General features: G+C 36.6%; 1 protein-coding gene across 3 annotated transcripts in view; it reads left to right on the top strand.

The window, feature by feature from the left end:
• Positions 1-21,035, top strand: part of bcl7a (BAF chromatin remodeling complex subunit BCL7A) — a 51,123-nt gene extending 30,088 nt beyond the window's left edge. For 2 of the 3 annotated variants that reach the window (XM_043715756.2, XM_043715757.2), the window contains exons 3-6: positions 1,527-1,623; positions 11,689-11,856; positions 18,472-18,596; positions 19,355-21,035. In XM_043715756.2, the coding sequence (XP_043571691.1) occupies positions 1,527-1,623; positions 11,689-11,856; positions 18,472-18,596; positions 19,355-19,429 (465 nt within the window). In that variant the 3' untranslated portion in view covers positions 19,430-21,035. Of the gene's footprint in view, positions 1-1,526; positions 1,624-11,688; positions 11,857-14,428; positions 14,517-18,471; positions 18,597-19,354 lie in introns of all 3 variants that reach the window. The other variant, XR_006315388.2, reaches the window with a different exon arrangement.
• Positions 21,036-23,583: the final 2,548 nt, after the last annotated feature.

Genomic DNA, 23,583 nt, shown 5'->3' on the forward strand with positions numbered 1-23,583 from the left:
TCAAGTGCATTGAAATGTAAGGGGAGCATAAATTAGCTACTACTGAAGTGAATTGCCCAGGGAGTATTGGATGTTTATTTTCAAATTTACAGCCTATGTGTGGATCTAATAGTAGAATAGTTTTGGTAAAGGTAAGTTGCTCATTCAGGTTTGGAGAAACGATGGATGACTAAGAGCCAGCCATTCTGTATTGATCTTGTTCCTGCTCTCCACTCACTTGGAAGAAGCTGATGCTTTGAAGTATAAACTTTCAACAAAGACATTAAAAAAATAATAAAGTTCAAGGTAATTGCATTACTGTCAAATATATTTTTAATTTTGTTTAGACATGAGATTTTTGACATGAGATTTTAAGTATTGAAGGAGAAGAGACCTGAGGGGCAACTTTTTCATGCAGAGGGTGGGTATGTGTATGGAATGAGCTGCCAGAGGAAGTGGTGGAGGCTGGTACAATTGCAACATTTAAGAGGTATTTGGATGGGTATATGAATAGGAAGGGTTTGGAGGGATGGAATGGAATGGGACTAGATTGGGTTGGGGGGGATATCTGGTCAGGTTGGACTGAAGAGTCTGCTTCCATGCTGTACATCTCTATGACTCTGTCATAAGTGAGGTAAGAATAATTCAGCATATGTTTTGAGCAATTTGTGGGAATGCAACAAATGTAGTATGCCATTAGCCATGATGAAAGGTTACGTGGAGGAAAAGCTACTAAGGAGTAGGAGAAATAGAAGTAACTTTTTTTAGTTAGGGTGGTGGCTGTTTGGGTTAGTGGTTACTCTGAGGAATTCGAGACCAGCCACTGGACTAGTGTCAGCAGACAGGAAAGGCAGTGTGCGAATTTGGGTCTCGAGTGGGTAGATGTGGAAAACATGATTTGTCGTCTGGAACTGGGGTCACTGTTCATTTAAGCTGGAGATAAGATCAGTTTTTTTGAGAGTTGTCTCTTTTTGGAACGACTTTCCTCCAAAAGTAGTGGAAGCAGAGTCCTTCAATATATTGATGTAGATACATTTTTGTTGAGCAAGGAAGTGAAAAGTTATTGGGCATAAGTGCAAATGTGCAGTAGTTTGTTCAGCCCTGATACTATTGACTGGCAGAGCAAGCTTAATTGGTGGTGGCCTCCTTCCTATTTTCTTTATTCATATATTTGTGTGTTTAGTTGGTTCTGGTAGGTGAGACCTGCAAATGACAGGTCCTCTTTTGAATAAATGTAACAATGTTTTAATCCATAAATGTTTTAAAACTGAATTATCTGGATAATGTGCTCCATGATATCTTCAGTGAAGTGAGGTCTCCAGTTATAGCATGTCAAACAAGTAAAGTTTGTGTATTAAATTAATGCCATATCTTTCTTGGCTTTTTAACATTATAAATATTTATGGATGGAATTGTAATCATAAATGTTGATGTATTACACACAGAAGTGTATTAAGATCAGAAGTGTACACTATAAAACCAGATTTAACTTACAGAAGTTATATGAATTGTAGATCAAATCTCAACGTTTGTTTTGTTTTGTACAGAAGAACAAGAATAAAAAAAAGGGGAAAGATGATAAATGTGGCTCTGAAGTGACAACTCCAGAAAACAGTTCCTCGCCAGGCATGATGGATATTCAAGGTATATGTATTGTGTTTTTGGTGGATTGTGGATCTTTTAATCATGCCTTAATAGCCAAATTTTACAAGAATTTTATTCAGCTGGTCTTATTGCTAATGTGTACTATCTAGCTATTGTGACCCATTGGGGTATTAAATATAGAACTGAATTACTCAAGTAAAGTTTGGTGATTGTATAGTTAAAATAATCTCTTCCCTTTTAAATTTCAAGCTAAATAATATAGTGCTCACTACTCTTTTTAAAAATAAAACTAAAAAAAATTTCTAGCTTTATATTTAAGAAAACATTTGCTTCCCAGTTTGACACTGGCTAAAACTTTTTTTATTATAAATAATGCAGTATAAGTGGTTTGCTATGAAAAAGTTGAACTTTTTAAAGATCCAAAGGAAAAGCTTCATGTAAAAACAGAGAACCTGGTGCAGGATTAATGAGTATTTTTGTGCATCTGCCTTCGTAAAATAAATAATGTGAAGGTTAAATTGAAAAAGGAAAGATTTATGTACAGGATAAAAGGTAGTAATATAAGACTTTCTGGTAAATCCATCAATAGCTAGAGGTCATGCATTCAAAATTATTGGCCAAAGATCTAGAGGGGAGTTGAAGCTAATTTTTATTGAAGTTGTTGGCAGTTGGAACACTTTATTTGAAATGGTAGCAGTGCATCAAAAATTTTAATATGATATAGCATTGGTACCGGAGAATGAGAATGCACATTGTTTTGTTATAACGCATTGTTCATCAATGCGAATTTGCTGTAGCATGATTGATGAATTGGGGACGCGTGAATTTTAAAACTTGTTGGCTGTAACACGATTATAACACCTTTAAGTGTTGTTTCTAAAGTGTGATATTTTTTTTACTGTAACACGGTTGCTTTAGAATGTAACCATTGCATTCTAGAAGAACTGACTGTATGACAAAAAAATGTGAATGTGTTCTGTTCCTTCAGAGAGCCAGCATAAACTTGAGTGATTTAAACATCCTCTTTTTAATGTTGTATGTTTCTGTAATTTCATGGGTGGCATCTAGCACATCTTGTCCCTGCTGATAGACTCTACCTTGCTGGGCAAAAAAGTGCGATAAGTAAATTTGAAATCCCAAAAATTTACAATTATATTTAGTGAGAGAACTTATCATCTATAAGAATTTAAACATGTCACAAAAAAATCTATTTTTCGTTTAGAATCATAGAATCCCCTACAGTGTGGAAACAGGCCATTTTGGCCCAACAAGTCCACACTGAGTATCCCTCCCAAACCTATTACTCTACATTTACCCCTGACTAACACACTTAACCCACATGTCCCTGAACGCTATGGACAATTTAGCATGGCCAATTCACTTAACTTGAACATATTTGGATTATGGGAGGAAACTGGACCACCTAGAGGAATCCCACGCAGACACGGGGAGAATGTGCAAACTCTACACAGACAGTTGCCTGAGGCTGGAAGCAAACCCATATCCCTGGTGCTGTGAGGCAGCAGTGCTAACCACTGAGCCACTGTGCTGCCAAACCATATGATTGCTTGGCAGAGATGGATATGTTTTATTTCTCTTGCATATGCTCCTGGACATTTTCACTCGTAATTATTCTCTTGCTTATTGTTTCTTGTCACTCACCCCTACAGCGCTCATGCTATGCATCAGCCTGTCTTCTACTCTCACTTTGCCTTGTTTTCCTCTATTCTGTTGCCTTAATCCAAAAGTAGCAAGATACAGTTATTTAAATGGGGAATTTTGAGTGTAGGCCTTAGATGACTGAGGGTGTGGTGCTGGAAAAGCACAGCAGGTCAGGCAGCATCCGAGGTGCAGGAAAATTCATGTTTCGGGCATAAAGTCTTTATCGGTAAAGTGTTCTCTGATATCCAGCATCTGCAGTCTTCATTTTCTCTTAGATGGCTGAGACTCTGGTATAGAAGATGGTGCAGGGAAGGACATAATTTTAACATGGGTGATGTTCAGAGTTTTTAAAACAAAGTTTGAGAATTTTTAAATTCAGTGGTTTGGGGAAAGGGAAGCAGTTGACAAGAAAAATGATGCTGGGGAAGCATAACTTGATACTTAAGGTTGAGAGATTTATGGAAGGTTAATCTCTGGAGAAGTGAATTTACTAATTGTGGTATTTTGGGCTTTGAAACTGCAAGGTGAGGCATTATTGTAAAAGGTAATGTTATGGACCGGATCAGACCCCTTCAAAATACATTAAGAGGATAGCTATTATGCTGCCTTATTTTAAAGGCAAGTGCCCAGCATTTCACTCCGGATACAATTAGATTGTTCAAACTATTGCATTTAAAGCAAAACACACTTTATTCATACACAATAGTTAGAAGGCAACAACCGAAAGAAGTTGTTGGAGTAACTTTATTGGAAAACCTAACAGAATAATAGATTATTTAACTACTGAACAGTATAGTTAAATACTGTTCCAATATAGTAGCATCCCATAAACACACCATTGGCAAAATCAATAAAATAGATTGTCTCACGTGCAATTCTAGGAGCCCGGGAGGAAACACATTAAGAGAACTCCAGAGGATGTAGCAGGGAGAGATGCACGGTGGCTTCTAAACCTGCTGAGACTCCAGCAACTGCTAGTAAAAAAAACTTTTGGGTCTGTGGGAGCTGGCCCTATCTATTCAGGCTACTTCTATTGTTCCAACTTTTTAAAACAAAACCCCAAGGCCTTACAATATGTTTACTTTGAGTTTTCAGTAGACAGCTCAATGCCTCTCTTTATCTAAAACACAAGCAGGACTAAATACACCTCTTAAAGCCATAGTTTCATTATAGTACAAATATCTGACCTGAGTTATAGGAGCAGCATTGTGCTGAAGTTTCAGGATCAAACAAGTTATGTGAGATTGGCTCAGCTGAAGAAATTTCTCAAAAGTTGACCTTGCATGTGGATATACCCATTTAGATAACTTGGCTCATAAGGAGTATCTGAATTTGAGAGTTCAGATTAAAATTCAAATTATCAAGTATGTGCTGGGTTCTAGCTTGGCAATTAAATGTTGCAACTGTTTCAGATCCCTGAATGACTGTCAGCAATGTTGATGGAGATTGTCTGTTAAAGTTTATCAAGTCTTGCATATAGAGCTTTTTGTCATATATTAAGCATGAGAAGAAAAGTGTTTTTTCCATTGGTTAAAGGTTTTCAAGAACCACTCAATTTATTTTATCCATTGAATCAATTGAGAATATTTCTCAAACTTCTACCATATTCTCTAGCTTCGTACTGAGGAAAGATATAGTAAATGTACATGACAGAAATATTTAAATGTAACAACTTCTTATTTCCGTTCTGATTTTTGCCCATTTTGTTGCCACAATCAAAAACTTCCTGTTTTCGATCCAAGTACAGGTAGTTCTGGGGTAATGTGCATTTTGGCAGCCTGATTTGGCTATAATTCTGGATCAGTGGTGCTGGAAGAGCACAGCAATTCAGGCAGTATCCGAGGACTCTGAATTGCTGTGCTCTTCCAGCACCACTGATCCAGAATCTGGTTTCCAGCATCTGCAGTCATTGTTTTTACCTCGTGATTTGGCTATAATGTCACTGAAAAATTAGGGAATGGTATTTTTAAAAATGCTTACCTGTTTGGAGTAGTGCGATTCTAGCAGGGATCGGTTCGTGCATTTTGTTCTGTGCATGCGCTGATGTCTATGTTAAAACGCTTGTCAGTCTGCACATACAAGCTAGTGAGGGCATGAATAGGAGGATAGAGCAGATGACTGCATGGCTGAGGAGCTGGTGTTTGGGAGAAGGATTCACATTTTTGGATCATTGGAATCTTTCTTGGGGTAGAAGTGAGCTGTACAAGAAAGACAGATTGCACCTAAATTGGAAGGGGACTAATATACTGGCAGGGAAATTTGCTAGAACTGTTTGGGAGGATTTAAACTAGTAATGTGGGGGGGTGGGACCCAGGGAGATAGTGAGGAAAGAGATCGATCTGAGACGGGTACAGCTGAGAACAGAAGTGAGTCAAACAGTCAGGGCAGGCAGGGGCAAGGTAGGACTAATAAATTAAACTGCATTTATTTCAATGCAAGGAGTTTAACAAGGAAGGCAGATGAACTCAGGGCATGGTTAGGAACATGGGACTGGGATATCATAGCAATTACAGAAACATGGCTCAGGGAAGGGCAGAACTGGCAGCTTAATGTTCCAGGATACAAATGCTACAGGAAGGATAGAAAGGGAGGCAAGAGAGGAGGGTGTGTAGCATTTTTGATAAGGGATAGCATTACAGCTGTGCTGAGGGAGGGATAGCATTACAGCTGTGCTGAAATACATCCAGGGAAGTTATTTGGGTGGAACTGAGAAATAAGAAAGGTATGATCACCTTATTGGGATTGTATTATAGATCCCCCAATAGTCAGAGGGAAATTGAGAAACAAACTTTGTAAGGAGATCTCTGCTAACTGTAAGAATAATAGGGTAGTTATGGTAGGGGATTTTAACTTTCCAAACATTGACTGGGACTGCCATAGTGTTAAAGGTTTCGATAGTGCGGAATTTAAGTGTGTACAAGACAATTTTCTGATTCAGTATGTGGATGTACCTACTCAAGAAGGTGCAAAACTTGACCTACCCTTGGGAAATAAGGCAGGGCAGGTGACTGAGGTGTCAGTGGGGGAGTACCTTGGGGCCAGCGACCATAATTCTATTTGTTTTAAAATAGTGATAGACCAGATCTAAAAGTTGAAGTTCTAAATTGGAGAAAGGCCAATTTTGACTGTATTAGGCAAGAATTTTCAAAAGCTGATTGGCGGCAGTTGTTAGCAAGTAAATGAACGGCTGGTAAATGAACAGCTGTTAAAGGAACGGCTGGAAAGTGGGAAGCCTTCAGAAATGAGATAACAAGAATCCAGAGAAAGTATATTCCTGTCAGGGTGAAAGGGAAGGCTGGTAGATTTGGGAATGCTGGATGACTAAAGAAATTGAAGGTTTAGTTAAGAAAAAGAAGGAAGCATATGTCAGGTACAGACAGGATAGATCGAGTGAATCCTTAGAGTATAAAGGAAGTAGGAGTATACTTAAGAGGGAAATCAGGAGGGCAAAACGGGGACATAGCTTTGGCAAATAGAATTAAGGAGAATCCAAAGGGTTTTTACAAATATTAAAGACAAAAGGGTAACTAGGGAGAGAATAGGGCCCCTCAAAGATCAGCAAAGTGGCCTTTGTGTGGAGCCACAGAAAATGGGGGAGATACTAAATGAATATTTTGCATTAGTATTTACTGTGGAAAAGGATATGGAAGATATAGACTGTAGGGAAATAGATGGTGACATCTTGCAAATGTCCAGATTACAGAGGAGGAAGTGCTGGATGTCTTGAAACGCATAAAAGTGAATAAATCCCCAGGACCTGATCAGGTGTACCCGAGAACTCTTTTTGGGAAGCTAGAGAAGTGATTGCTGTGCCTCTTGGTGAGATATTTGTATCATCGATAGTCACAGGTGAGGTGCCGGAAGACTGGAGGTTGGCAAACATGGTACCACTGTTTAACAAGGGCGGTAAAGACAAACCAGGGAACTATAGACCGGTGAGCCTGACCTCGGTGGGCAAGTTGTTGGAGGGAATCCTGAGGAAACACAAGGACTGATTAGGGATAGTCAACATGGCTTTGTGCGTGGGAAATCATGTCTCACAAATTTGATTGAATTTTTTAAGAAGTAACAAAGAAGATTGATGAGGGCAGAGTAGTAGATGTGATCTATATGGACTTGAGGAGAAAGTGAGAACTGCAGATGCTGGAGATCAGAGCTTAAAAATGTGTTGCTGAAAAAGTGCAGCAGGTCAGGCAGCATCAAAGGAACAGGAGAATCGATGTTTTGGGCATAAGCCCTTCAGGATTGAGGAAGGTGTGCCAAGCAGGCTAAGATAAAAGGCTGCCTTTTTTATTTTTAACACATTTTTAAGCTCTATATGGACTTCAGTAAGGCATTCGACAAGGTTCCCCATGGGAGACTGATTAGCAAGGTTAGATCTCATGGAATACAGGGTGAACTAGCCATTTGGATACAGAACTGGCTCAAAGGTAGAAGACAGAGGCTTGTAGTGGAGGGTTGTTTTTCAGACTGGAGGCCTGTGACCAGTGGAGTGCCACAAGGATCGGTGCTGGGCCCTCTACGTTTTGTCATTTACATAAATGATTTGGAGGTACAGTTAGTAAGTTTGCAGATGACCCCAAAATTGGAAGTGTAAGTGGACAACGAAGAAGGTTACCTCAGAGTACAACATGAACTGGACCAGATGGGCCAATGGGCTGAGAATTGGCAGATGGAGTTTAATTCCGATAAATGCGAGTTGCTGCGTTTTGGGAAAGTAAATCTTAGCAGGACTTATACACTTAATGGTAAGGTCCTAGGGAGTGTTGCTGAACAAAGACCTTGGAGTGCAGGTTCATAGCTCCTTTAAAGTGGAGTCACAGGTAGATGGGATAGTGAAGGCGGCGTTTGGTATGCTTTCCCTTATTGGTCAGAGTATTGAGTACAGGAGTTGGGAGGTCATGTTGTGGCTGTACATGACATTGGTTAGACCACTGTTGAAATATTGCGTGCAATTCTGGTCTCCTTCTTATCGGAAAAATGTTGTGAAACTTGAAAGGGTTCAGAAAAGATTTACAAGGATGTTGCCAGGGTTGGAGGATCTGAGCTACAGGGAAAGGCTGAACAGGCTGGGGCTGTTTTCCCTGGAGCGTCGTAGGCTGAGGGGTGACCTTTTAGAGGTTTACAAAATTGAGGGGCATGGATAAGATAAATAGGCAAAGGGGTGGGGGAGTACGGAACTAGAGGGCATAGGTTTAGGGTGCGGGGGGAAAGATATAAAGGAGACCTAAGGGGCATCTCTTTCAAGCAGAGGGTGGTAAGTGTCAGGAATGAGCTGCCAGAGGATGTGGTGGAGGCTGGTACAATTGCAACATTAAAGAGGCATTTGGATGGGTATATGAATAGGAAGGGTTTGGCGGGATATGGGCTGGGTGCTGGCAGGTGTGACTAGATTGGATTTGGATATCTGGTCGGCATGGACGGGTTGGACCGAAGGATCTGTCTCCATGCTGTACATCTCTGTGACTCTATGCACCAATGTCCGTACTGTTCTGCATGTGCTGGTGTCTGTGCCATGTAAGGCATCAATTCTGATCTTCGTACCATTCTGCTCACTCACTGATGTTTGTGCCTGAAGTCTCCCTACAGTTCTGTATGTGCACGATATCAGCGCTGGTCTTCGTGGTGTTCTATGCATGAATGGATCTCAGCTGCAGACAGAGCAGCTTTCTTTGAGAGGTACATTCTGAAACTTTGGACCAAATAGAAGCTTCATGTGCTAACTATTCTGAAATTCTGTGCAGCTAAGATTCTGGAATGAGTTTCATATCTTACCAGGATATGTACAGAAAGCAGCTTTCTTACATTTTTAAATGTATTGTTAAATTTACTTTTTTTATTTCATTAATAAATATGATTTCAACCTTCATTCCGCTGTGCTCTACCTTTTTGGGGTGATTTTTGAGTGATTGTGAGCAATTTTTTTTTTTGCTGGTCTGCCCTGAGCCCCATTTTTTCCCGTAATCCTTTTATTTATATCAAGCAATTTTCTATTGAGCGAGGTTTTGCTGGAACACAGTAGTGTTATAGGAGAACTATCTATAGGTATTTTATTCAACTTTTTTCATCCTGTCTGTATTTTTAAATTTAATGTTGGGAATCATATTCCTTTACACATTCTTTTCTTGCTCAAATATAACTGTCTTTTTATTTAATCCTTTTTTAAAAGCAATTCTTTTTTGGTTAGTGAGCGTGGTTCTTCATGACCTTCAGTTTTTTTTTGAGAAGCAATTGTTGAAAGAGGATGCTTATCAGCAAAAAATCTGGTAGATTCCATGAATGGAATTCCTATGCTTAAAATGTAAGTGAAATTATTGACAAATCTGTTTGAGTATTGAACTGTAATGATGAAAGGATAATTTTTAAACTAGAGGAAAATTTGTAGTGGACTACCCCAGAACCTTTGTTTTATTACACCCCTGTTTCTCTTGATTTACAATTATGATTCAGATCTTGATGTGCAGGGGCTAATTTAAAAGTTTAGGTACGATATAAAAGTTGGAAGCTTTGTAAACCATGAGGATGACTGAAGAACTTCAAAAGAACACTACAAGTTGGACAAGTGGGCAGATTGGTAACAGATGAAGTTCAGTATGGAAAAGTGAAGTGATGCATTTTAGAACATGGGGAGATGTTATAAAATAAAGGGTACTATTGAAGGATGTGAGGTGCGGAGACCTGGGTATATGTGTGCGTAAAGCATTAAAGGTGGAAGGACAGGTGGATAGAGCATTTAATAAAGCATATAGTATTCTAGGTATTATTAATAGGGGCATAAATTATAAGTGGGAGGTTACAGTTCTCCTGTATAAGACACTAGGTTAGACCTCAGCTGGGATGTTCTGAGTGCGTTACTACAGGAAGGATATGAACACATTGGAGATGATGTTTTCAATAATGATTCTATTGATGAGAAGCCTCAATTATGGAGGTAAATTGGAGAAGCTGGGGCTGTTTATTTTGGATAAGAGAAGGCTAAGAGGAGATTTGATAGAGGTTTGCAAATGTCTTGACGTGAAAAAAGTAGACGATTAGGTGTTCTCGATCATGATTTTGGACCAAATAGATGTTTCATGTGCTAATGATTCTGAAATGAGTTTTGTACCTTACCAGGATATATTTCATGTATCTTTTTTAAACCAACTATTGGAAATGCATTCTGAATATGATACTGCATGGTTCCTTATTTGCTCCTCAACTTGTTGCTACTGTGTATAATTTCTTTAATGGCATTGGGGAAAATAGCTATTGTATCACAATAATATAGTGCTAATATTGAGCTAACAATATGCACACAGATAAAAATTGGTAAAGGATTATTGAACTTTGAAACAGACAATATAATTGAAGAATGTTTAATGACAAAGGAACCCCAGGTATGGTGGAAGAAAATAATTGAGACAATCATCTTATTCATTTTGTTACAACCTACATCATTGCTTCAAATATACTAACCTGGAGCCTTACACCAGGTTGCCAATTGTGGGAGAGCTTTTAATGAATGAATTTATAGTGGGATGAATTTGTTTGCACTATTAGGTTAAATGCTTGGCTTGGCCAAAGAAACTGTAAATTGGAATACTAAGCAATGTTTACTACTGTCACAGTAATGGGCCAAAATTTTAAGTCCATTGCGACACCACCCTAGTTTTCCTGAGGGAGGCCCCTGTGCAAATTATGGTACTGAAAAATGTGAAGTTCCTAATTCTTGCATTTTAAAAAAAAGCAATATCAGCATTATGTTCATTTCATTGATCATTTGACCTCCGTTCAGTCTGTTGATGAGCCTGGTTTATGACACAAAATTGGGCATGTAGGTCGGCATTCTTGCAAGAACCTATTCACTTCATCAAGTCTATACCAGCTCTTTGGAAAATAGATATCGATCTCCCACCTTTTTCCTCCTCCACATTCATTTTCAGATGATTTAATAATTCCCTTTTGAGTGCTTTGAATGAACTTGCCTCACTGTGACAGTTCAGCATCTTATTTTTGCGCAGTCTTCAAAACTAACTTAAGAGGAGAGATGCTATGTCCTTGGAAGACTGACTTAAAGCTGACTTTCTGCAAAGTGGGAAATATGAAACTATAGATGTGGGAGCACATGAAGATTTTTGATGTTGACCTTGCACTACAAAACTCAATGTAAAACTTCCAATGCGTTCAAACGTAGCTGTATTAATATAAGATGATATTGGGAATAAATCCTGTCAGTGTATTCAAAAATTGTATACTTGAACTTGAAGAATTCAGATTCCAACGGCGTTCTGAAAAGCTAGGTTCCTTTGTGGAGGTGAAGAAGAACAAAATCCAAAGTTGTGCTTGTCTGCAAGTGTTCCTTTCTCTGTGCTTTCACCTTTCACTTTCCATTTTATTCCCACAGCATTTTGTCAAATGTGTAAAATTTTATCTAATTCAATTTTTTTGATGTTTGTAAATTAGATGAGAACAGTAATCAGAGTTCCATAGCAGATGCTTCTCCAATGAAGCAGGAGAACAGCAGCAATCCAAGTCCTGCACCAGAGCAGAATTTAATAATCCAACCAGAGGGTGCTGAAACTGGGACTGAGGAGGTTCAGCCCCCTATCAAAGAACGGCCCAGCTCTGACGGTAAGGGTTAAAACAGATTGAGGAATAGAAATCAGGACTTTGCAGGAGTCCTCAGGTCAAAATCCAATTCCTGGTAGTATTTTCTGAGTGGAGAAACTCTCACCCAACTTTGAATACATTTATTGATCCTTGAATGAAAATCAAAACCTTATTCGTGAAAATGTAAACATTGGGTGTGATTGTTTCTTAAAATGTAAATAAAGAATGAATTGCATTATAATTGAGATTTTGAAAATTTTATCATAATGGAAGGATGACAGTACGTTTAACAGAAAGTTGGTCTATTTGGGAGGTTATGACAAATTAAGATAAAGGAGTACTTTTGGGTAAATAAACAATTTGGATAATCCTCAGAGCAAATATTCAAATGTAAACAATGTCTGTGTATGAATACAGGAGGTAAATAAGAAATTGTGAAACAAATGCTCAATGGAGTATCTATTAGAATTTTAGGTGCTTTTTACCAGAATTGGGGACATCTCTGATAGTTACTTTGGTTTTACTTTCAGTTTTGTTGTTTTGGGATCCATGAAAGATGGTTAACAGTATTCAATCTTCCAAATGCAGAATTTTAGTAAAGATGCCCATGCTGAACAATTTTAAGATCATATTTCAAAAATCATACATCCAGAGTATTCAAGTCATTAATTGTTTGACTCAGTGTGATGCTATTATTTAATGATACCTATAACATACAATGCTCATACATAAATACAGTATTTTAAAGTTTGATTTGAAAAAAACATTAGAACTATAATTTTTTAAGCTTGTGCTCTTGCGGTTCTGACTGTTTCCTTTCTTCACTGAAAACGCTGACAGTTATTTCTGTAGCTCATGATTATAACAGAAAACAGGTACTGAAGAGTTCCTGATAAGTGATTATTGGGGAAATCTGGGTCGTGAACAAAATATAGATGTTACCACCAGGTAAACCTTTAGATGCCTGCATTTGCAAGCAGGAGTCACTACATAGGAAGAGGAGATAACCTGCCTGATATTTCTTTTTACATTTTCTTGCTCCCTATGACATGGAGTCTGTAGCCAGTGGTTTGTTGTTACCCAGGCTGAGATTAGTTAACTTAGAATGAATGGGGCATTGAATTCTTGTAGTCTGATTTATTAGAAAATATACAATATGTGACACCCATGACCAAGTGAATAAAAGATGATTTGAAAGAACTTCTGTCTTGATTTCAAATTGTCAAAAGTGTATAGAGAATATTGGATTTCTGAGGAATTGCCAGTTAATTGTTTCATCTGATATACAGATCTGAGATCTGTAAGATTGCTGGATATTGATTATTTTCTGTAATGTTCTAATAGAATTCAAAGATGTATTTTTTTTTAAGCACAGGTAGTGTTAGGGCATGTGCTTGTTGCTGATGTGTGGTTTCCGTATTGGAAGATTGATGATTTTGAAGCAAGTTCTTCAAGTCACAATTCAGCATCTTACAGGGAACTTAACTAGCAATAAGTAAAATGCAGAAACTGTTGAGATCAAAGGCCTTGGTAAAGAAAACCTTTCCTCTGTTTATCCTCTTCAGAAGCTTTTATTATTGTTGCTGCTGGAGATCTTTTTATGTCCCTTATGTACAGTTCATTTCCTGTCTTGTCAGTGGAGTGATCTCTAGGAGACGATCAGGATGGATTTTGAATTGATAATGCACAAAGGAATCCATGTGTCCTGTTCTCTGGGGAGGTCAACAGTCTACTCTCTAATTGGCAGTACATGGAGTTTGCAAAGTGACCTCTCTGGAAAGGTCCAAACCTCACTCTCAGAATATCACGTGGCCTTGCAGGTGATCATTCTTCTTTTCAACTATTCAACCTTGCATTAGACTTTTATACTGCTCTCTGATATAGTAGTTGGAGTCCCACTGTTTAATTGTAAAAATAAGTAAAATGGGGCCCTTTATGCCCTTTCATGACTGCTCATTGGCTACCACAGAATTTGGCATTTTGATATCTAACACTTGAGCTACACTGCTACCTGGTCACGTGGAAGGGAATAAAAGGGTCATGATTCCATTTATACCTTTTTATGCAATCGTAAGCTATGTACTACAAAATACTTTGGGCTTAAATTCGGCAATTTCTGTCTAATCCAGAATATGCTTCGCTTAATTTTCTGTCTTGATGAATTTAGAATACCTCTTGGAAGTATGGAAGTGAGACCAGAAGATGAAAATTTTGCTTGCCAAATGAAATTTGTGCTATCTGAGCTTGTTTACTTAAAATCAGTAGAAACACTGAAGTAGACTTGGCCAGTTACTGCAATTTTTTTTTGAAAAGCAGTTGGAAGGTCCCTCCGGTCATGGGTCATGAACAGTTTGACTACTTTTGCCTCTTCATTGGCATAATAATTGTGACGTGAGGGAGGAGGTGGTGAAAGCTGCATAGCTTTTTAAAAGATTTCTGTTTTCATTTTTCTAAATGAAATTTTGAATTGAATTTTTCAAGCCAAGTAACCGAAAAACACGTATTAATTTAAACTAGATAGCTAGACAAATAACTTTTTTCCTGTAATTGTTTTAATTTGAAATCTCCTTTTCTATGCCTTCCTGCCTCCAAGCTGTCCTTCATCTGGGAGGACGGGACCGTCTGGGTAGCAGACTTCTTCAGAGGCACCATGGAAGCTCCTCCATGTCTACCAATAAGAGGTGTGCTTTGTGGGACGGGATAGGTTTCTGTGTGTGTGTATACATGTATGTGTACTTGTGTTTTTTTTCTTTACCACAAGGCTATTAAACTGCTCAGCTGAGAATTGGAAAAACTCAATTTTAGCAGTGACAAATAATTAATTTGAATTTGATTTTAAACTTGCTCCCTTTCAACGTGAGTCCCACATTAAAGCTACAAGCCTCCTTATTATAAGGTTAGCATAAAAAGCTTAAAGATTGATAGAGTTTCAAGAGTTATTTATGGGAATAATCACTATATTTTGTTTATCTTTCCAACAATTTTGTGATGTGTTTAATTTCAATCTACCCTTAAATGTTTATTTCTTAATAAATGTCAAAATTCACTCATCTAAGATCAGGTGATATTAATTTGATTTCTTTTTCACGTTCTTTTGAATGTTCCAACACTTAAGATTTATTTTTCAATGGCAGTTTTATTCCTTTCATGCCTCAAGGCATTGTCTTTCACGTAAGACAGTTAGTGATAAAATTCACTTTGCTATCTCATTCAAGTGTTCATTATTCATATATGAATATGGTCAATAAGTGTCTGTAGGCTATGTGTCTTTGCAGCTTCAGTCCATCCTGTTCTTATCCGTTGTTGGCATGATTATTTTTAACCATGGCTAAGCGGTAAAGTGGAAAATAAGAGTGAATGTACCTCTTTACCTCTGGATGAGGCAGTGATTGTGTGATTTGGGTGGGTGGGGGGAGTTTGGTGGAACTCAACTGCAGCTCTTTCGAAGCTTGCTAACACAGTATCAGACCATGCCCATCCATCCATCTGGTTCAACTACTTGCTCAGTAAATTAATTGACTTTCAAGGAACAGCTTAGGTTTAAATAACTTTTCCCAACAAATGCCTCGTTAGCCCATCTGATTTTCCTAAATTGATGTATTAACTATTTGGGCCATTCATGTTGTAATTCACATTTTATACTTGGATCAATACTCATTTTTGGGTTTGACTTTTACATAAGTTTGGCTTTTCTTTGTGTTTAGTGTCTGGGATATTATAAAACAGATCCGTGAATCAAATAGCACACCATTTTATAAGTATTCTAAAGCATCTTCCCATTTTGTCTAGACTATTTTCACTTCACCCTGTACATTACCTGTTGCGCTTTTTTAACTGTGTCATGTTGGCTAAATTTATTCATGCAGTTTTCCCCTCCCAACAAATGCTCTGTGGTGGCAACTGTGGCAAGAATTCTATTTCTAATTAAACATTTATATAAAAGTCCCATTCAATTGCTGCAAAAATGAGACTGACCAACTCTGTAGCCTTCTAAAATCTAATAAACTCAAGTAGTACCAACTTTTATTATGCAATAAAATTTATTTTCCAATATTAAGTATTAATTGCATTAGGAACCAAGTAGGGAAATAGCAATTTGAGCAAACCCTTATACATCTTTAAACATTGTATACTTGAAGCATATCCACATGATCCTTCGTAATGCTGGTTATTCAGAATGCAGTAATCCTACTAGTGGTACTTATTTCTAAAGTATTAAATGCATTGTTGACTGACTTAGAATGTAGAAAAGCAGCCATGTTTACTTAACAGCAATACAATAACACATTCTTAATTAATTGGACTTTAACATTTGAAATGACTCTTTGAACTATATTTAATTTTGATTCATAGTTAATAATGGATCTTAAAATTTAATTTTCTCTGAATTTAAAAGGGTATGGCTAGGTCTCGTGATTTCACATTTCCGTTTCTCTAGCAGCGCTTATGTTGTGGGTTTGAGAGAAATGTTCAGTGAATTTGTGTACAGATGAATTTTAGGTTTAAAACACTTTTTGGTTATTTTTGGGGTGGTATGGCCAATTCTCTACTTACTCCTCCCCAGTTGCATATTTTTGTCAAATGCTTTGCTAATTAATAATGAAGCATCTGAAAAATGCTTCACTTTTTGAAATGTTTTAACTTTGGTGGGCAAACTCTCTTCTGAGATATTTGGCTGACTAACGCATTTGTTTTGCAGCCTTTTAATCAATAATGACATTACCTATAAAAACTGCTTGAAGCTTTCTAGTTTATGCAGAAAGTCTTGACCATACATTTATAGCTTCCTCTAAAGAATTACATTTCTATTCATGATTTTTAATTTAAACTATGGTGCCTAAGGTTATTATTTAATATTTATCACAAAATAATAGTGCACATGGGCCATTTGACCCACAGCCCCTGTGCCAACACTTTTTTAGTATGATCCAACTTGTCATAGTTGATATTTGAAATGCTGTTTCATTAATGATTAATACTATACCTGTGACATAGATATATTTCAAAGGTACTGAACTACTAGGTGCTCAAAGTGTCAGAAGATGTTTGTTTATAAAGTGACTTTAAAATATTTCCCTCATGTTAACTTGTGGATTTATGTTTTAGCATAGTCAATCTGGAATATTAATTTGTGACTGGCTTAATTTTAGTGTTATCACACACTTGGACTTAGGTTCCTTTTAGCATCATATAGGTTTGGGGTCATTTTTTTTTTAAGAGGGAAAAAAAAATTACTGGCTTAACTCTAAAACTTTAAGTTGCGCAGTCACAATATTTCCTGATGTATTAAACTTACTTTTCAATACTATCAAAATGATATCAGTATTATATATCTATTTAATATAGTCCCTCTAATTGTCAGGCCATTGAAACAGTTGTGCTGCAAAAGCAAAATGTAAATTTTTGTGCATTCGTTCATATATTCCACTTTTCTATTGGATGTGATGGTGGAGAAAGAAAGAGCATACTTAGATATCGGAAGCACAATTATTGAATTTCTATACTGAATTTTTAAAAATATATGCTTTAAAGGTATTCACTTTGTTCTCTGTTATGCCTCAGATTTTCTTTCTCTGCCTTCCCTAGGGGAAAAGTGACTTTTTTTTATCAAATTTGATTCTGAATTATATTGAAAATTACCATGATAGAAACCATTATTGTATTCAGAAATGCTGTCTTTTTGGAAATAAGTAGGAGGAATGGTTTGATCGTTTTTGATGAGGTGTTCCTGTTACAACTTCTATTATATACGAATAGATTCATGTTGAATTGGAACGCTTTTTAAATTGAATGGTGTTAGCTTCTTTTGATGGGAGAGAATGTGCATCCATTTCTCAGTATTATTCAGTATGAAAATTTGGGAATTTTGATTTTTACTCTGCATTTAAGAATGAGTCTGCAATAGTTTTCCATGTTGAAACAGCTTTGCAAAAATATTCCACACGTGTAGAGAATTTTTTCAGCTTTTGTAAACCTCATTTTCCTTTTTAGGTCATCTATTTACCACTTAACTTCTGAGGGACACTCAGTCAACTTGTTAGCTCCCCTCTTTCTTGCTAGTATTGCTTTGTAACTCCTTGCTAAACAGTGCACGAATGAGGCCTTCATAATATGCATTGATTTGCTTTAAATGGCTAGGAATGAAAACTTCAGTGAAATCCTGGATATGACCATGTGACCTTCAAACACAGTCAGTGCACTGATTTTGGAGGTCATGTGTGGCAATAATCTGTTTGCAGAATGATAGAATTAAAATTTGGAATGTATTTTGAAAAGCTCTTTTAAACCGTTTCTACATAAATTTATCAACCTGAAAATCTCCAACATTTGTGCCCATTATTGTAATCCATGCTGCATAATCCAGGATAGTTTTTGTATTGTTGAAAGTTTGGCTGAAGGACAAAGATTCCTTGGTCATAGAGGTTTTTTTCAATGGAGCATTCTTTTCTGTCACATTTCTCGCAAACTTAAGATCTAGCAGCTTGCCTTTTGTCAGATTGGTTACCACTTTTTTCAGAATATCTGTCTTTAACTAGTTTGTCTTAATTAAAGACACCAATCTTTGTGAAACTGTGATAAGTTTAAAAATGTGAAAAATGAAATCTAATATATATACATTTGCTGTTTTTGTTATAGACACATCACCACCAGCAGAGCCAAATTCCCAAACTCCCCCAGAATTATCTCCAACTGATTTAGAGAAATCAGATATGCAGCCATTGGGAGTAAAAGAGAACACAGAGACTACCAAAGATACTCAGGTATAAGTGACAGAGTTTTTACAATCCTGCAAATGCTAGTCATATTTGGAGCAATAAATTATCTGAAACATTGAACGATAAGAGCGTAGGTTTTAAAAGTATACATTTAACCTATCATTTGGATATGAGTTTAAGAATACTCTTCTAATGTAGTGGACGAATCAAAAAAATCAACAGCATTGCCAAACAATTGACTAATTCACATGCACATTAATTCTCATGTTCTTTGAAGTAAACTGATTTTGATACATAAAATAAAGCACATTTGTGTTCAAGGGCAAGCAATCTTATTAAAATGACAAGTATATGTCCAATGAAGTCTGTTCTGGTTAGAATCATTAAATAATGCTTGCCCAGAATCATTTCATACTTAGGCTAAAGTTTATTATCAGTGACCATGTTGTAAATATGGTTTAATGTTCTTTGTATTCTCTCTCTCTGGTCAAATTAAACACAGAATAGCATTGGCTGGAATATGTGCTGCTTTGCCTGAACTTCACTGCACATCTGCATTTTCTTTTACAGTTGAAGCATTGGATAGATAAATCATTCCATTTAAACTCACATGCACAAAAACAGTGTTGTATTACTACTACTTTAGAATAAAAAGGTGTCTTTGTCTATTGGGCAAAATTGTTTGGTTTGTTTGTGAATGAACTTTGTACAATTTTTGCCAAAACTTTATTGTGATCTTTTAAAAGTAACATCTGAGGGAGATTAATGCTGGTTTGGTAGTCAAACTTGATCTTTTTTCCTAGGAATCTGAAGATGGGGAACCACTTCCAAAAAAGATCAGAACAGAAACCTCTCAGCAGAGTGCTGAGGAGAGTTAGGCTGTCCAGAAACTCTGGGGTCACTTTCCATGAAAAGGTACATCAACAGGCCTCAATTCAGACCGACCTTCTAGAAACTTTCACACATTATTGAACATGGAGGAACCACTGACCACAAATGATTGTTGGGTCATAATCCAAGAAAATTTGGGAAGACTGGACAGACATGATGCTGACTAATTTCTCCTGTGAATACACATTCTAGTGATTTATATATTTAAATTACTTTCACTGTTAAAGTTGGGTGGGGTGGGTAGAAGAAATGGACTCAGGAGGGTTTACGCACTGGTAGTTTATAAAACTTGTCAAGATCACATGTTTTTTGCTGCTGTATTTCATTTCTTTTATTTATGTTGTAAAATATTTAATGATGGTACAGGTCAGAATTTGTATACATGTGAAATCCATTATTCATGCCATTTTAATTCCATTTTTTGTGCCTGTTTTTTTTTAAAAAAAAACAATGACCACTATCTTACAGAAAGTGCCCTTTGTTTGTCTAGAAAGTAGTAAGATTCTGTTGTGATCATGTTTAATTAGTGTAATGAAGTCTGAGCTATTGGTCCTTTTCGTGTTTAGCTTTGTAACTAAAACACTCGACAAGTATCTAAAATAGAATCTGTTTCCTTGAATACAGCCATGTACAATAGGTTATTCCATTCATTTACTAATGGGAGAAAATATGGATTTCTGGATATGTTAGACTTGTTTAGTTGAAAATAAGTTTCTACACAAATGGTATCTATAGTGGATGTGTGATTGTATTCAACTTATAGGCTAACCAGGAATCTGGATGTAAAATGAAACTTTCAAATAGTGAATAGGATACAGCCAGGATACTGTTCAGAATTTAAAAATAATTGATGAGCTGTCCTAATGCTTTGGTGAACTAATCTGATGAGTTGTTTCCTGGAGGTCCAAGATTATATGTCTCTTCCAAAAGTGTCCAACTGAATCTGTGCTGCTGTGAAGGACAATTGAGATTGTCCTTAGTCTACAGCAGATTTTAGTGGTGCTTATGCAAGCCTGAGAGTAAGTGTGTCTTTGGATGATGCATGTTGTGGGATGTAAAGAAAGTATTAATACTGTACCTTAGTTTGCATCTTCTGGAAAAAAAAGTATTTAAATTCTTCTGTAGGCCATGCTTTGTTTGATCAGCTAATGCAAACAAACCTACTGAGTTTCTTCAGTAGTGAAGAAAACTTGAATGAAGGTGATGAGGGTATTAAATTTATTTTGGCGATTGTTACATTTTGAAGTAAAAAAATAATTTGCAAGTGGGTCAGTTTCTCATATCACTTTGTGTCGTAAAATGCAAATGAAACCCCAAAGTTTAATTTGATTAAATCCTTGAAATATCTAAAAGCTGAGGTACTAAAGATGTGGAGGCAGGTATGAACTTTGGGAACTCTATCTGAGATTGCTTACAAAATTCAGCAAGCTCAATGTTTTAAATTCCCAATCTGAAAAGTTGATAGACTTCATACTACATTCATTCTCATTTGAATGATACGAGTACTATTAGTAATTTAAAATGTTGATGATTGCATTTCCCTGTGGCAAGATATGTGTTACATCTTTGCATTAAATACTGTAACTGCTAAAACTGCTTAAAGCCATTAGTGTTTGTATTTATTTGAGGCTTTATTGATTTGATTTTTTTTGAAACGCAGGGTTCCAACATTAATATATGGAACTGAGCTCAAAATTATGGTTGTATTCAAGGAAATAAAATTAATGTGTAAACCTCCACTGCATTGCAGTTACCTTTTGCATAGTTATTAGGTGCTTATGTGCTGAGAATGAGAATACATATATGGTTTTAACAAATTGATTTGCTCAAGATTATCACTCACTCGCACTGACATGCCTGAGTTTTTCCATCTAAAATATTTCAAATAAAATTTTTGTTTAAAGTGATTTGAATACTTGGTAACTTGGTAATAAAATTGAACTCTGACAATATATATTCCCATTATAAGAGTTTGAAGTTCTGTAACCCAGGCCACTTAGAAAATTCAAATTCTGGACCTGAAGTAATTTAGTTGGATAGGTTCAATTCATAGTAAACTGTTTTTAATGTCAATTTGAAAATCTCAATTTTGCATCATTTTCTGCGATGCCAGAGCAGCCCTTAGTGTCAACATTTGGTTCAGGCAGTGCAGCTACCCATATGGGCTTTGGGTTTAAATTTGCAAATCCAAGTTCAGTGCTGGTTGAGGCCCCAAGTGTAGAATTAAAATATAAATGGGTAGAGACTGTAAACTGCATGATCTGCCCAGTTGTATTAGTTTTGAGCAGCGTATCTTTAAGGGGACAGTTAAGATTGCACTGAAGAATGACCCAAGAAGTAGATTTTTTTTTATTGGAAAAGCAAGAATGGCCCTCGTTGCTCTGAAAACTACAGCTTTCTGGCACATTTCAGGACCTATTTTCCTTCCCCACCCTTCCAGGCTCAATCTATGAGCAGGGAAGCTCTAATTTCCTAAACTTCCCAAAGAGATAAACCACAGAGTACCCATTTGCTGCTTTGAGCTCATGGCAGCATTTAAACAAAGCCTGAAGCTGAATTTAGTTTAGGTTTTGGATCAGGACAGTGTAGCATTGCTCGACTGACTTTGCTGCAATTTTGGGTGCACACTTAATTGCTTCATTTTTGTTCTTTACCAGTTGGTTAGCAGATGTCTGGTGTTCTGATTTGTATTTTTAATTTCTGTATTTTGGTTGGGGAATGGGTGAAAGTTGGTGTTGAATTTATTACTTTGTTGTTTTCATGTTACAGAAACTGTGGAGGTGAAATGTCAGCATTGTTGCACATGAATAGTATTTCTCATGGTTGTGGGACTACTTTGTGCATTACACTAGATTGGAGTGACTCAGGAACTGATTAGTACGTCTGATTGTTTCATTTATGATCTCGTGCTCAAATTCAAATGAATAAAAGTTGAAAATGGTGCTTGCAAAAATGTACCTAGTGAGTCTAGAGACCCAATTCACTGTATAAAGTGGCCCCAAAACCTGCCCAAATGTATAATTTGCATTTTTCATCAACGTTTTAGGTAAAATGCACAATGTGCCAATACTTGGCCATATTTTTAACTTGCATAGTTTTCTTAAGATTATAATACTTTATGATGGGGACCTACTAAAGCTGAGTTGTCTCCTCAATTGAACCTGTTCTACTTTTGCATATAGAAATAAAGCTGTAATTTGGAAACTGGCTGAGTAGAATTGGATCAATTTGCTGTTGTCCAACTGAACCAAATATCAAATGATATACAAATTCCTAAACAGAATTATATTGAATAGTGATGGGAGAAACAGAATGGTTCTTAGTATTGAAGGTGTATACTGTCTGAAAATTTCTATTTAATACTTTGTCACATGTCTGCATTAATTCAGTGCTTTTTGGACCTTTTGACAGTACTACTTTATATGGTAGGTCCATGGGGAAGGTTTCATTTATTTGAAAATGCAAAGAAACATTTTTAAATGTACTCTTGCAGGACTTTCAAAAGTAATTCAAAATAGAATGTTAATATCCCATTTTCCTTCAGGTAACTAGTTTAAAGAATTCTGGTTTAGTTATGATTTACTTTGGAACCTTGTTATAAACTACTGGGGACCGGCAACACTTTTAACTAGGTTTCAAAGTACTGGTACTGTTTAACTTGTTTTACATGTTTTAGTTCTGTTTGCTATGAATGCATAAACCAAAAGCAGCTCAAGTTTTAGTGGCAAGTTTACGAAAAGTGGTGAGGTGTGTAGCAATCCCCAATGTTGAGAGTGATCTTTATGTAGGTATTTCTTAGTTTCAAGACAGCTGCAGTGAAAGTTAGTTGTATACCTCGCGTCATGAAGGGGCTCAACAGTGTAATTTTTTTAAGCTACGAGCAACACTAATGAACTTTGTACGTGTGGTATGAATTTTTATACAATTGTGTAGTCTTGCCTTCCATAACTAAGTTTGGATTTTGCTAATAGAATTTCTGTACAGTGTAGATTGGGTATTGTCTTATTCTGTTTGAAACTAGTGCAGTTTAATGTTCAAGAAAGCTTCTGACTGTGTTTAAAAAAAGATAAAATAGTTTTCATTCATTAAAAATGAAATGCAGTGCCACAGTTAAAGCAGGAGAAGTTTTACTTTTATTGAA

This window comes from Chiloscyllium plagiosum, unplaced genomic scaffold, assembly GCF_037043375.1.
Source record: "Chiloscyllium plagiosum isolate Xiang-an unplaced genomic scaffold, Cpla_swu_hap1 HiC_scaffold_24, whole genome shotgun sequence".
Classification (NCBI taxonomy): Eukaryota; Metazoa; Chordata; class Chondrichthyes; order Orectolobiformes; family Hemiscylliidae; genus Chiloscyllium; species Chiloscyllium plagiosum.